Source organism: Bos mutus, chromosome X (assembly GCF_027580195.1).
Source record: "Bos mutus isolate GX-2022 chromosome X, NWIPB_WYAK_1.1, whole genome shotgun sequence".
Taxonomy (NCBI): domain Eukaryota; kingdom Metazoa; phylum Chordata; class Mammalia; order Artiodactyla; family Bovidae; genus Bos; species Bos mutus.
The window spans coordinates 79802424-79816435 of NC_091646.1; the positions used below are offsets into that span (position 1 = coordinate 79802424).

General features: G+C 36.4%; 1 protein-coding gene across 1 annotated transcript in view; it reads left to right on the forward strand.

Moving 5' to 3' along the window:
* WNK3 (WNK lysine deficient protein kinase 3) overlaps nt 1-14012 on the forward strand; it is a 188214-nt gene that overhangs the window by 11790 nt on the left and 162412 nt on the right. Inside the window, 1 exon segment of the mRNA XM_070366298.1 lies at nt 8982-9636. Within this exon segment, the coding sequence (XP_070222399.1) occupies nt 9100-9636 (537 nt within the window). The 5' untranslated portion in view covers nt 8982-9099.

Genomic DNA, 14012 nt, shown 5'->3' on the forward strand with positions numbered 1-14012 from the left:
TTGGGACAAAAACATCTCTTTGGGATTTCTGTTGGACTTACATTGACTTTGGGATAATCTCAGAGGAGGGTTTCTGAAGATGCTAATATTGGGTCTTTCAAACAAAGAAAGGTGTATCTTATGTACTTCAGTAAAAATTTTAGTCTTCTTTATATAGGTGTTGCATATTTCTTTTGAGTTTATTCCTAGATTAATATTTTATAGCTCTGTTGCTCTTATGAGTGTGTATATATATATCATATATATATACATATATATATAGTAATTGCAGTGACCTGCCTTTCTTTCAGGACACCCTTCCTGCCCTCTCCTGGTGCCATCTTCCCCTGGAGCCTTTACCTTAGGATAGTTGTTTTTTAAATTATATTTTCTAATTGATTATTGCTGATGTGTATCAAAGGTATTGATTTATTTTTTGATTTTGCATTTAATGTTTCTATTGACCTTTGTTGTTAGTTCCTATCATGTTTTTTTTTAGTTGAATTTGCTTAAATTTTCTAGATAGATATTCATATAATCTGCAAGTTTTGAGTTTTGTCTCTTACTTTCCAGTATTTGTATGACATGTTTTATTTCCTTAAGTGTTAGCAGTGATAATAGCAATTCTTGGTTTATTCCTGACTCTATTGTTTATGTGAAAAATGCTTAACCTCACTCATGAGATAAATGCTAATTGAAACCACACTGTGATTCCTGTTTAAAACCTTTCAGAGTGTTAAAAATCAAAATGTTTGACAGCACCTTTTTTTATTGTTGTTGTCAAGGCTCTGGGGTAAAAGACACTTTCACACATTGCTGGTGGGAGTTTAAATCAGTACAATGCTGTGGCAGACAGTTTGGCAGCATTATATAAAGATACACATGAATTTTGTGTACTCTTACTGATATATTAGTGTATTTCAATAAAAGGTAAATGTGCAAATTTCCTTTGAGCCAGCAGTCCCACTTCAGGGAATTTACATTCACACACAATACACACATGTATATACACAGACATACATATATGTGAAATGAAATATTCAATTTTGTCTGTCATAGCAAATAATCAAATACTATTACTATATAGATATAAAAATAAGAATGAAGGAACCTCTGTGTACTGACCAGGAAAAAAGTATTTTAAGTTATTCTGACTATAAAAAATGCTTGATACGTATTATGCTACTTTTCATGTAGAAAAGGAGAGAGAACATATATTTGCTTATTTGCCCTAAGAAACTCTGGAGAGCTACAGAAAATCTAATGAGTGGTTATTTGTGGAGAGAGTTGGGGGGAATTGAATGGATAGGAAACAGATTTGGGAGTGAACCTGTTCATTATATACCTCTTTCTTTGATTTTTGAATCTTATGGTTATATCTTAAAAATTAAATTTAAAATGATTTCTTGAATTATTTCAGCTCTTCCAAGGACATTTTCTCTGTTCTTTCTCTTCTGTGTTATATAGGTTTTCTTCAAATGGCTGCCTCCTGATTCTGTTTGTATTAAATAACGAACTAGTAAAAGGGCTGACTGGGAATTCCGTGTTTCTAGGCAGGGATGTCAACTGGTTTCGGGGGGAGTGTGTGGGCAGCTGGCTTTTACACTTGGAGGGCCCAAATGCCAGAGGGCAGAGGGCTTTGTACTAGGGTGCCCTTATTCTTCCTTGCTGTTGTTCATTCTTCCTAGTTTGTTGAATTCGGTATTGTGTATGCAGGAATTTATTTTGGGGGGAGAGTTCATCAACTGTCATAATTCAGAGCTTCAGTTAATCCATGTATTTAGCCTGTTCTCATTTTAGCCCTCTTTAGGATCAGTCTTCTTTGAGTGTGGAACCCCTCTGGGGTTTTGCCCTGTAAGTCTGCTTCCTCCTGGGTTGGAACCCTTTCTATTTCATATTTTAGGTTGTAGCATTCCTTTGATTTGTATTATCAGCCAGTTCTTTCTTGTCTGCTTTCTGTCATAAATTGTTGAAATCTTGTATTTGCTATGCCATTTTCCATTCCTGTCCTTAACTTGTAATTTTACTTCTGTACTCTTACCATCACTTTTTCAGAGTCTTGGAAAGTACAAGAGACATAGGTGTTCAGTTCATTGTCTTGAACTAGAAGTCAACAGAGGTATATTTTAAGATTGTAAAACTATAGGCTCCTTGAGGACAAAGACTGACTTTTGTTCTTTTAGCCACAGACCCTAACCCGGTGCTTGGCACTTAGAGTGTTTATTGGTATGAACACACGTGTATGAGAGAGAGAATTGTTCTTGGAAAATTTTATTATATAATTCTCATTCCTTATTTTAAAAAATATATTTGTTAATTTATTTGGCTGTGTTGGGTCTTAGTTGCGGCATGCAGGATCTTTGTAGCCTCATGCAGGATCTTTTCGTTGCTGTGCACAGACTCTCCAGTTGTGGCACATTGGATTAGTAGTTGTGGCGTGCGGACTTAATTGCTCTGCAACATGTGGAATCTTAGTTCCCCAACCAGGGATCAAACCCAAGTCCCCTGTATTGCAAAGAGGACATGTAACCACTGGACCACCAGGGAAGCCACATTTCTGGCTATTTACAGATTCAGTCTTACAGTTGCTGGTTCCAAAAGTTGAAGAAATTATTGAGTCACTGACTAAATACTGATTGTATGCTGGATTTCCCATGGATACAACCATGATATGCTTATGGGGGGAAATTATCTTGAGCTTTTAACTGAAATGCTCCAAGCTTGTATATCAAATATATTGAAGGATTAGATACGGGACACAGATTTATGAGATTTTCCCTATAGAGGCTTTCTCTATAGAAGTGCTTTTGTGATTGTCTTTATGCATATTCCTAGGGCTTAAATCAATGTGTTATCATTATATGAAGGAAAAAATGGTCACATGTAGGTTATGATACATAGCTGTTGTACTCGGTAAAGAAATTTCAGGTTTGAGGCCTGATTTTCAATCCCTTGTCACTGAGCTATGTTTCTGCACTGCTGAGGGTGGAAGAGATATTATCCTGATCGTATCCCTTTAGCAATGCCACCATGGTTTCTTACTGGAAAGGTTTAAAAGAATGTATTATATACTTTTCAGCCTTACTAAATAGTGTTCTGAAAAATCATTTTATGTTTTCTTGAGTATTGTTGAGTTGTGCTTTAGTATAGTGCTTCCCCTAGGGGTTAGTAAGATGTAGGAAATAAAAGCTTCCATTTATTTTTTTTATATTGTGCTGGGCACTGTGTTAAGTACTTTACATGTATATTTCCATTTTATTTTCATGATAGTCCTGTGAGATTTTACAAATGAAATAAAAAATGAATGAGGTTAAGTAATTTGCCCCAAGTCTCTGAGGAGTGAGAGGCAGAACCATGATTGATTCCAGGTTTCTCCCACTCCGAAGCCTGAGTTCTGAAACTCTTTTTTATGGTTAAGTAGCTATTGGATGGAGAAGGCGATGGCACCCCACTCCAGTACTCTTGCCTGGCAAATCCCATGGACAGAGGATCCTGGTGGGCTGCAGTCTATGGGGTCGCGAAGAGTCAGACACGACTGAGCGACTTCACTTTCACTTTTCTCTCTCATGCATTGGAGAAGGAAATGGCAACCCACTCCAGTGTTCTTGCCTGGAGAATCCCAGGGACGGTGGAGCCTGGTGGGCTGCCGTCTATGGGGTCGCACAGAGTCGGACACGACTGAAGTGACTTAGCAGCAGCAGCTATTGGATACATGATGAAAAGGCCACTGATATACTCTGCTTAGTGAAGTTCTTTACCTGTTTTTTAAAAGTTTGTTTTTCTTATTCATTGTTTACCCTTAGGCCACCAGCTATTACATTTTATTGTTATCAGGTCTTTTCCCTTCAGACCAATGATTCTTAACCCAAGAGGCCAGGCAAAAGATGAGGAGAGTGGTTAGAATGGGGTGGGGGTGGTGGTGGGGGAGGTAGAGAGTATAGTTTTAAAAAGATATATTTGATATTATGATGGCTTTGATTTTAGTCACAATATTGAAGATTCTTAAAGGACATATTTTATTGAGATATAATTTATATATCATAAAATTCACCAGTATAAGTGTCAGTGGCTTTTAGCAAATTTATCCAGTTGTATAACCTTGATTGCAATCTAATTTTAGAACATTTTCATCACCCCCGAAAGTTTTCTTGTGCTAGTTTGCAGTCAGTCCAGTTCCTATGCCCCAGCCTAAGGCAGCAAGTAATCTATTTTCTGTCTCTATAGATTTGCATTTTCTAGACAATGCATATAAATAAATGTAACCATGCAGTATGTGGTCTTTCCTCTGGCTTCATTCACCTAGCATAATATTATCAAGGTTCATCCTTACTGTTGCATGTATCAATACCTCCTTTCTTTTTATTGCCAAATAATATTGCATTGCATGAATATAACACATTTTTGTTTATCCAGCTGTTGTTAGACATTTAAATTGTTTCCACCTTTCAGCTATTGTGAGTAGTGCTGCTGTGAACACTTATGTATAAGTTTTTATGTGGACATAAGTTTTCCTTTCTCTTGGGTATTCATATAGTAACTCTATGTTTAACTTGTTGAAGAACTGCCAGACTCTGTTCCATTTTACATTCCCACCAGCAGTGTATTAGGGGTCTATTTTCTCTATATCCTTAGCAACACTTGTAACTGTCTTGTCTTTTTTATTGTAATCATCATGGGTATGGAATAGTATTTGATTGTGATTTTTATTTGTATTTCTCTAATGAGTGGTCCACCTTCTCAATTTTCTTTTATCACTTGTATTTCTTTTATCACTTGTACCTCGGTACAGTATGATTTCATAATTTTATTGCATAACCCAGAGTCCCTAGAATTTAATGTTTTCTTCTGAGAGTTTTGTAGTTTTAGCTCTTACATTTAAGTCCATGTTCCACTTTGAGTTCATTTCTTGTATGGTGTGAGGTAAGAGTCCAACTTTATTCTTTTGTATGTGGATATCCAGTTGTCCCAATACATTTTTTGAAAGACTCTTCTTTTCCCATTGAATTGTCTTGACCGCTCCATTGAAAAGCAGTTGATCAGACTCTCAATTCTATTCTACTGATCTATATACACTTATTCTGTTCATTTCTAATTTAATTATTTTGTGGTAGGAGAGTATACTTTGGTTTCAGTTCTTTTAAATTTTTTGAGATTTATTGCATAGTACATGATCTGTTCTGGAGATTTTTCCATGTGTACTTGAAAATAATGTGTATTTTGTTTTTGCTGGGTGGAGTGTTCTATAGATGGCAGTTAGTTCAAGTTGACTGATACTATTGGTCAAGTTTTCCAGATTCTTGATTATTTTATGTCTAGTTTATCTATCTCCCCAGTAGTGAGAATAGGGTATTAAAATCTCCTACTATTACTACTGAATTATTTCTCTCTTTGGTTTTGTCAGTTTTTATTTAATATATTTTGGGCTTCTGTTGTTAGATGTGTATATGTTTATAATTGTTACATTGTCCCGATGAATTAATCTTTCCATGCTTATAAAGTGTTCTTTGTTTTTAGTAATATTTTTTGTCTTAGGGGTTGGTTTTTAAGACTAAAGGAACACTGATTTCCTCATCTCTCTTCTTTGCTGCTGCTTATTCCATGGTTTGGGAAACCAGGTGACCAGACATTATAACTATAGTTGTTATACCAGGGCAGCACTACTTGCCCCTCTATTTTTATATTAGGGTTCTGAGTGAGATTTCATATTTTTTAAAAAAAGAGGTTCTGCCGTTAAAAAATCTTGAAGGCTTTTCCAACTTAAATTCTTTGATTTTTTTTTTTACCTGTTTTTGTCTGCTTAGCAGCAGCAGCAGCAGCAGTCCTTTTGTCTTACTTATGGATCTTTGCTTTTGAGGTTTCTGAATAAGTTACCTTTAGTTAGGTGAAGTGGATAGAGTTAGTCTTAAGAATGTCCAATCTAAAATGTTAACATCTGGGGATGTGAGTGAAGGGTATACTAGATTCTTTGTATATTCTTGCACGTCTTTTTCCAAGTCTAAAAATAAGTTAAAAATATCTCTACCTAAATGAGGCATTGTTAGTTACCTTTTCCCACTTGCAGGTAATACTAGTCTTACTGACTTTCAAAATCTATTAATTTCGCAGTGTAACCTCATGTAGCACATCATGAGCTATTAGTTTCTTAGCTCTGTCCTAGCTGTGTCATCTGATAGGCAAATTTCTAGGAGTTAGCATAGACTCTTCCTGTTCCTTCACAGTCATATTCATTCAGATAGTAAATCTTGTATTTGGTACTTCGTTAATATATCTTACCTCTTGACACTATTTTCACTCAAACCTCAGCAACTCTTCCTTGGATTATTACAGTAGCTCTCTAACTGATCTTGTTTTACATTGTATATCGTAGAAATCCTTGGTGACTATCTGCTCTTTGTCCTCATCTTCCTGCTTCTAGTATTGCTGTGCTTTGTCGTTCAGTCATGTCCGACTCTTTGTGACCCCATGGAGTGTAGCCTGCCAGGCTCCTTTGTCCATGGGGATTCTCTAGGCAAGAATACTGGAGTGGATTGCCATGCCCTCTTCCAGGGGATCTTCCCAACCCAGGGATTGAACCCAGGTCTCCCGCATTGCAGATGGATTCTTTACTGTCTGAGCCACCAGGTCTAGTATTGCTAGTGAATTGTTTATATACTTGTTCTGCTATTTCATGACTTTGCTTGTCATCTTCTCTCTGCTTGGATGAGCTAATTTTCTTTCTTTGAGACTCAGTTCAGGCATCTTTTCCAGGAAGCGTACTTAACCTGGACTCCCAAGAGTCCAACTTCATTCTTGTGTATGTAGACATCCAGTTGTCCTAGCACCATTTGTTGAACAGAGAGTTTTTTCCCCATTGAATTGTCTTGGCACCCTTGTTGGAAATCAGTCGACCACAAATATATGTGTTTATTTCTGGACTCTGTATTTTTATTCCACCTATCTATCCATCTATCCTTATGCTGGTACCACACTGTCTTAATACTGTAGCTTTATAGTAGGTTTTAAAATTGGAAAGGTTGAGTCCACTAGCTCTGTTCTTTTTCAGGTTTGCTTGAACTTAGCTATTCTGGGACCCTTGAAGTTTTATATGAATTTTAGGATCAGCTTGTTAAAGAAACCAACTGGAATTTTGATAGGAATTGTGTTGAATGTATAGAACAGTTTAGGATATGTCACCCAATTTTGTTTGTTTTAGTTTAGAGTTGTTTTTCTTCAGTTTTTCAAATTTGTTATTGTATATTTTTGGTTTAACATGACAAATTCTGCCTTCTAGGTTATATAATATCATAACAGATATACATGCTTAACTTTGTGATGTATGTTTGTGGTGAGAAGGAAAGAATTTTCTATTGGTTTGACCAATCATTTGAAAAACCTTTTAAACAGTTTTCCCTTATATGTTCCACATATTTCCACATGTTCTTTGTGGAAAATATTAGAAAATACAGAAAAGCAGAAAGAAAAAAAGTCCATAATTCCACCTTTCAGAATTAACATCGTGTGTGTGTAACGAAAGTTTGTTGTATATATTTCTTTTTTCATTTAACCATATGACATATGGGAAATGTCTTTTCGTCTCACTACTACAGTGTTTTTAAAATGCTGTACCCTATCTCATTTTGAAATACTTAATTAAACCCCTATTATGCTTGTATTTAGTTATAGTTTTGCCAAATTATAAGTGCTGTAATGAATGTCTTTACAGTTAAATCTTTGCACAGATTCTTGACTATTTTCTATGACAAGTTCCTATGAATGGAATTGCTGGTTCAAGAGGATACATATTTTAAGTCTTTCTTGCCATTTTTAAATAGTATGTGTTATTATTTGATAGTAGTTAAAATCTTCCTATTGAAATATGAAGGCAAGCTCAATAGACAAGTATAATATTTTCATTATTCAAAACTACTGTTGAATGTTCATGGTAGCATTATTCACAATAGTTAAAAGGTGGAAACAATCCACTGACTAGAAGAATGGATAAACAAAATGTGTTATATACATATAATGGACTATTATTATTCAGCCTTAAAAAAGAATGAAATTCTTTTTATGAAATACATGCCATAATATATATATATATATATCAATGAAACTTGAGAATATTATGCCAAGTGAAATATGCCAGACACAAAAGGACAAATATTGTATGAGTCCTTACATGAAGTACCTAGAATAAACAAATTCACAAGGACCTAAAATAGAATAGAGACTACCAGGGTCCGGGGTGATGAGGAATTATTGTTTTAATAGGTTTCAGTTTGGAAGGATGGAAAAGTTCTGGAAATGGATAGTAGTGATGACTGCACAGCATTGTCAGAGTATTTAATGCCACTGAATTGTACACTTAACAATGATTAAATTTTGCCACAATAAAAAAAATCTATGGATTAGTTCCAGAATTTTAGAAAAAACCACCTACTGAGAAATTATGTGCTATTTTTGCTTATTGTGTGTATTATGTGTGTGCATGTTTAGCCATGTCCGACTCTTTGTGACCCCATGACTGTAGCCTGCCAGGCTACTCTGTCCATGGAATTCTCCAGGCAAGAATGCTGGAGTGTTGCCGTTTCCCTTCTCCAGGAGGTCTTCCCGACCCAGGGATTGAACCATGGTCTCCTGCATTGCAGGCAAATTTCTTTGCCATCTGAGCCACCAGAGAAGCCTATTTTGTGTATTACCTTGTAGCTAAGCAAATTCAAGGTTTGGATACTTGGTTTAAATATGATAGATTCATAGAAGGGGCTGAGAACTTGGTTTATAAACAATGTTCATACAGTATGAAGACTTGTTGAGCTGTATGCCAAGTAGTCTGCTAGGCACTGAAGACTGCAATGGTAAACAAGATAAGACATAGTCCCTGGAGGCTGCTGGTTGCTAAGACTGGACAGAAAAAGAACAAACTTCTTATTAAGAAAAAAGGGATTAAACAGTCAGGTGACTTTTCTCCTTAATGATTTCCTTTGTGGGGTGATTTTAATATATCCTTTCCCCCCCCCCTTCAGGTTGCTATGGAAACATATGACCATATAAAAGGAAGTCCATCCTGATAATTCTGATACCTGAGATGCAACTGAACTGAAGAGTGGGACAGGAAAAAGTTTAGTGCCAACCTTAATTACAATGGCTACTGATTCAGGGGAGCCAGCTAGCACAGAAGATTCTGAGAAACCTGATGGAGTTTCATTAGAAAACAGAGTTCCTCAGGTTGCAGCAACTTTGACAGTGGAAGCTAGACTAAAGGAGAAAAGCAATACCTTCTCTGCTTCTGGAGAAACTATAGAAAAGAAAAGATTCTTTCGAAAGAGTGTTGAGATGACAGAAGATGACAAAGTTGCTGAATCTTCCTCCAAAGATGAGAGAATAAAGACTGCAACAAATATTCCAAGAGTAGAAAAGCTTCCTACAAATGTGCTAAGAGGAGGACAAGAAGTTAAATATGAGCAGTGTTCAAAGGGAACATCAGAATCCTCAAAAGATTATTTCAAGGAGAAAAATGAAAAGGAGATGGAAGAAGAAGCAGAAATGAAGGCTGTAGCTACTTCTCCTAGTGGCAGGTTCCTGAAATTTGACATAGAACTGGGAAGAGGAGCATTTAAAACAGTATATAAAGGACTCGACACTGAAACATGGGTAGAGGTTGCTTGGTGTGAGCTGCAGGTGGGTATATAATCTTCTTGGTTTTAATAAATTCCAGTTTCAGCTGGCCTGGACTTCTGAGTGATCCAGGATTAAAATGTATCATGGATTAAAATAAAATGAAGGACTTGTCCCCACATCCCTGAAGTTATGCTCCTTTCTTAAATCCTTTTAGGAGCTCATGCCAAACTTTTTTTTCCCTACTGTTTGCCTCTCTGTTTTAAAGGTGGGAAAGTCTGTTCTGGCTTTCTTTGGGGAAATGATTCTAATTTATTAACCTTAGGAAATTCTCAAAACTCTTAATGTCTCATTTTGAAAGTTTTTAGTAAATGTATGCCTTATGAGTTGATATGTTAGGGATATATTCAGTATGATATTTTCCATTTCTCTGTCAATAGACTTTTGGGGGTTCATGTGCTGTTTTTCAGAACAGGAAATGCTTTCCTTGCTTCTTTGAAGGCTTCTAGTAGTATAAATTCCTCTCCATGCCTTTGAGTTTGCCTCAGAGAGGATCTTTGGATGAAATAATCGCCAGAATCTACTGGGATTAGTCAACTGGAATGTTGTTTAGGAAGGAGAAGTGAAAGCATCAGAAGAATAGTTGAATTATCTAGATATTTGGTTCCATAGTAAATGTCTATATAGTACTTTTAACTAATGTAGGAGTAAATAGAGACAGAACATCATAGAAAAGGTTATAATAGGAATAGTTTCAGACAGATGTAGATCAAACATAAAGAAAACCTTTGTGACCTCAGTCAGCTCATGGGAAATGATCAATGTTCACAAGAGACGCTTAAAATTAAGATTAAATAAATCTGGTTGCTAAATATAGGTTTTTGTTGTTCATATTTCAGTGGTTGCTGCGTGTGGTGTATAGGTATGTTACATGATTTCACCCATTCTGAATTTGCTGTAGTTTGCCGTTTAAATAGGTTGAAATTTAATCTTGGTCCTTTCATTTCTAGGAATCTTTTTGTTTCCGAAATTTACTGTGTTTAAGAGTCACTGTTTGCTTTGTATGCAGATTTAGGAGCCTACATCAGAGATTCAGATTCTGTAAGTCTGGGGTGGGATGCAAGACTACAGTTTTAACAAGATTTGAAGTGCTTTGAATATAGGAAGTCCCTTGATGACTGTTTGGAGTCAAGCCATTAGAGTAGTTCTTGAAAGATGTGTGCATGTGCTATGTGGGCTTTACTTGATTTTCTTCTCACCCCTTTTTACCCTTTAAGAATTTTATTATAAAGTCTGTGTCATAGTAGGAATATTAGATCCTTCAAGTAAACAAACATTAAGATCACCTGAAATTATAATTCTTTGAGGATGCTTTAACCATTTTAACATATATCTTTATGGACTCTTTCTTTTGAATAAATGTATATATGATTGTATGCACCCCCATGGAACCATACTATAAGGTTTGGACAAAACTTTGTTTTTAAACTTAATCATGAACATCTTTTCATTACTGGTAGTTGTACATTTACATCATTATCTTTGATAGATGCCTTTATAAGATATTTAATCAGTCCTCTATTGTTGGACTTCTAGACTTTCTCCAGTATTTTACTATTATAAACATGGTTGTGATAAACATTTTTGCATATATGTGTGTGTGTGTATAAAGTTATGTAAATTTTAATTTAATCTCTGCATTGTGATTTCAGTAACACTCATCTTTTTTGGGGGTAGAGACCTACAAAATGTAAAATACTTATTGTCTGGTCCTTTGTTGTTGTTATTGTTGTTTGCTTTTTTCTTCCAATTTTATTGGGATATAATTGACATACAACATTGTGTAAGTTTAAAGTATACAGCATAATGATTTAACTAAGATACATCATGAAATGAGTATAGCAGTAAGTTTAGTGAACATCATCTCAGATACAAAATTAAATAGAAAAATTTTTTTCCTTGTGATGAGAACTCCTAGGATTTACTCCCGTAACCATTTCTATAGATAACATAGAGTAGTGTTAATTATCTTTATCATGTTGTACATTATGTTTCTAGTACTTATTTATCTTATAAATGGAAGTTTGTATCTTTTGACTGGAGTAACACTCATCTTTTAGTGTTATTCTGTTTGTAAATGGGGGAGATAATTTCCATTCACTTGGTAGTAGGACACATAGTAAAGATGTGTCAAATATTTTGCAAGTTGTATACTCTAGCTATGCTAAAGAATGTTTCTGTAAAACTTGAAAATATTTCAGTAATAAGAACTGCATATGGGAATACCTTTTATTATTCACATGTGGAAAGACTGAAAGATCCTATGAGGTCTTACTACTCCAAGTGTACTCTCTGGACCAGCAGCATGGACATCACCTGGTAACTTAGAGCTGCAGGTCCCCAGGACTCACCCCAGACCTATTGAATCAGAATCTACCTCTTAGTAACATCTGCAGGTGATTTTTATGCACAGTAGAGCTTGAAAAGCCCTGAAATAAGGGATCAATTCCAAGAGCCAGCTGAATCACAGGAGGAATTCCCTTAATACACCAACATTAGCTTTATATAATATTATATCATATATACTGATTCATGGGAGAAGGAAATGGCAACCCACTCCAGTGTTCTTGCTTGGAGAATCCCAGGGACAGGGGAGCCTGGTGGGCTGCTGTCTGTGGGGTCACACAGAGTTGGACACGACTAAAGCGACTTAACAGCAGCAGCAGCAGTAGCAGCATACTGATTCATGGCATCCACTGCAGACTTTCGGCTCAGGAACTTACTTTTATTATTTATTTATGTTTTAAATGCAGTTTTATTATTATTACTTTTTGTTCGTGCTGTGCAGCTTGAGGGATCTTAGTTCCCTAACCAGGGATCAAACCTGTGGCCCCTGCTGTGGAAGCGTGGAGTCCTAACCACTGGACCACCAGGGAATTTCCCCCAGGAACTTAGTTTTAAAAGTTCTCTGGGTAATTGGATATATAGCCAGATTTGGGGATCTGTCATGGAGAGCAAATGTAAATTTTAATTTACAAAGATAAAGTATGTTTTTTGGGGAGCTGCACTGGGCCTTCATTGCTTAGTGCAGGCTTTCTCTAGTTGCAGCGAGCAGGGGCTACTGTTCGTTATGGTGTGTGGGCTTCTCATTGTGGTGGCTTCTCTTGTTGCCATGTTCTAGGCAACATCTTTTGCCATGTTTTAGGCATGCAGGCTTCAGTAGTTGTGGCACACAGGCTCAGTAGTTGCAGCTTGTAGGTACCAGAGCTTGGGCCCAGTATTTGTGGCGTAGGGACTTAGTTGCTCCACAGCATGTGGAATCTTCCTGCACCAGGGATCGAATCTGTGCTCTCTGCATTGGCAGGCGAGTTCTTATCCACTTTACTACCAGGGAAGTCCTAAAGTGTAAAGTACATTTTAATTTACACAAAGAACAACAATTGAAGTTTTCTTTTCTGAATTGGGCTTCCCAGGTGGCACTAATGGTAAAGAATCCACTTGCCAATGCAGGAGACTTGGGTTCCATCCCTGGGTGGGGAAGATCCCCTGGAGAAGGAAATGGCAACTCACTCCAGTATTCTTGCCTGGAAAATTCTGTGGACAAAGGAGCCTGGCGGGCTGTAGTCCACGGGGTTGCAAAGAATTGAACATGACTGAGCGACTGAGCACATTCTGAAAGGAATGTCGAAATTAGTGGACCTAGTTGATATTATTTTTAGACATCATGTTATTTTTTGCGTATTTGAAATTAGGAAAAACTAACTTATTTAGAGGGCATCCCTGGTGGGTCAGTGGTAAAGAATCCACCTGCCAATGCAGGAGACACGGATTCAATCCCTGGGTCAGGAAGATCCCAGGAGAAGGAAATGGCAACCCACTCCAGTATTCTTTCCTGGGAAATCCTATGGACAGAGGAGCCTGGTGGGCTATGGTTCATGGGGTTGAAAAAGTGCCAGACATGACTTAATGACTGAAAACAGCAACAATAAAGTTATTTGGAATCCCAGGAAGATAATAAGGACATCATCTTTTAATTACTTTCCTGTAAGTACTATGTAATTTGTAATGTACAATTTCTCATATTTTTTTCAGTAAAATCTTACTCTTTATTATGTAATTAAGCAATTTTGTTGAAAAATATCCCAGTGAACAGTTTAAATTATTCTATATTCTTTCCTTGGAGAAGGAAATGGCAGCCCACTCTAGTATTCTTGCCTGGAGAATCCCAGGGACAGAGGAGCCTGTTGGGTGCCGTCTATGGGGTCACACAGAGTCGGACACGACTGACGTGACTTAGCATAGGTGTGTATGTATAATATATAAAATTTGAGTGTCTATACTTTTGTTTTATTAACTTGATATGTATTTTCTATTTATTAACATCATTAAAATATGTAAGCTATATTTTTATTGCATACATACCACCTCTTAATCTTCTC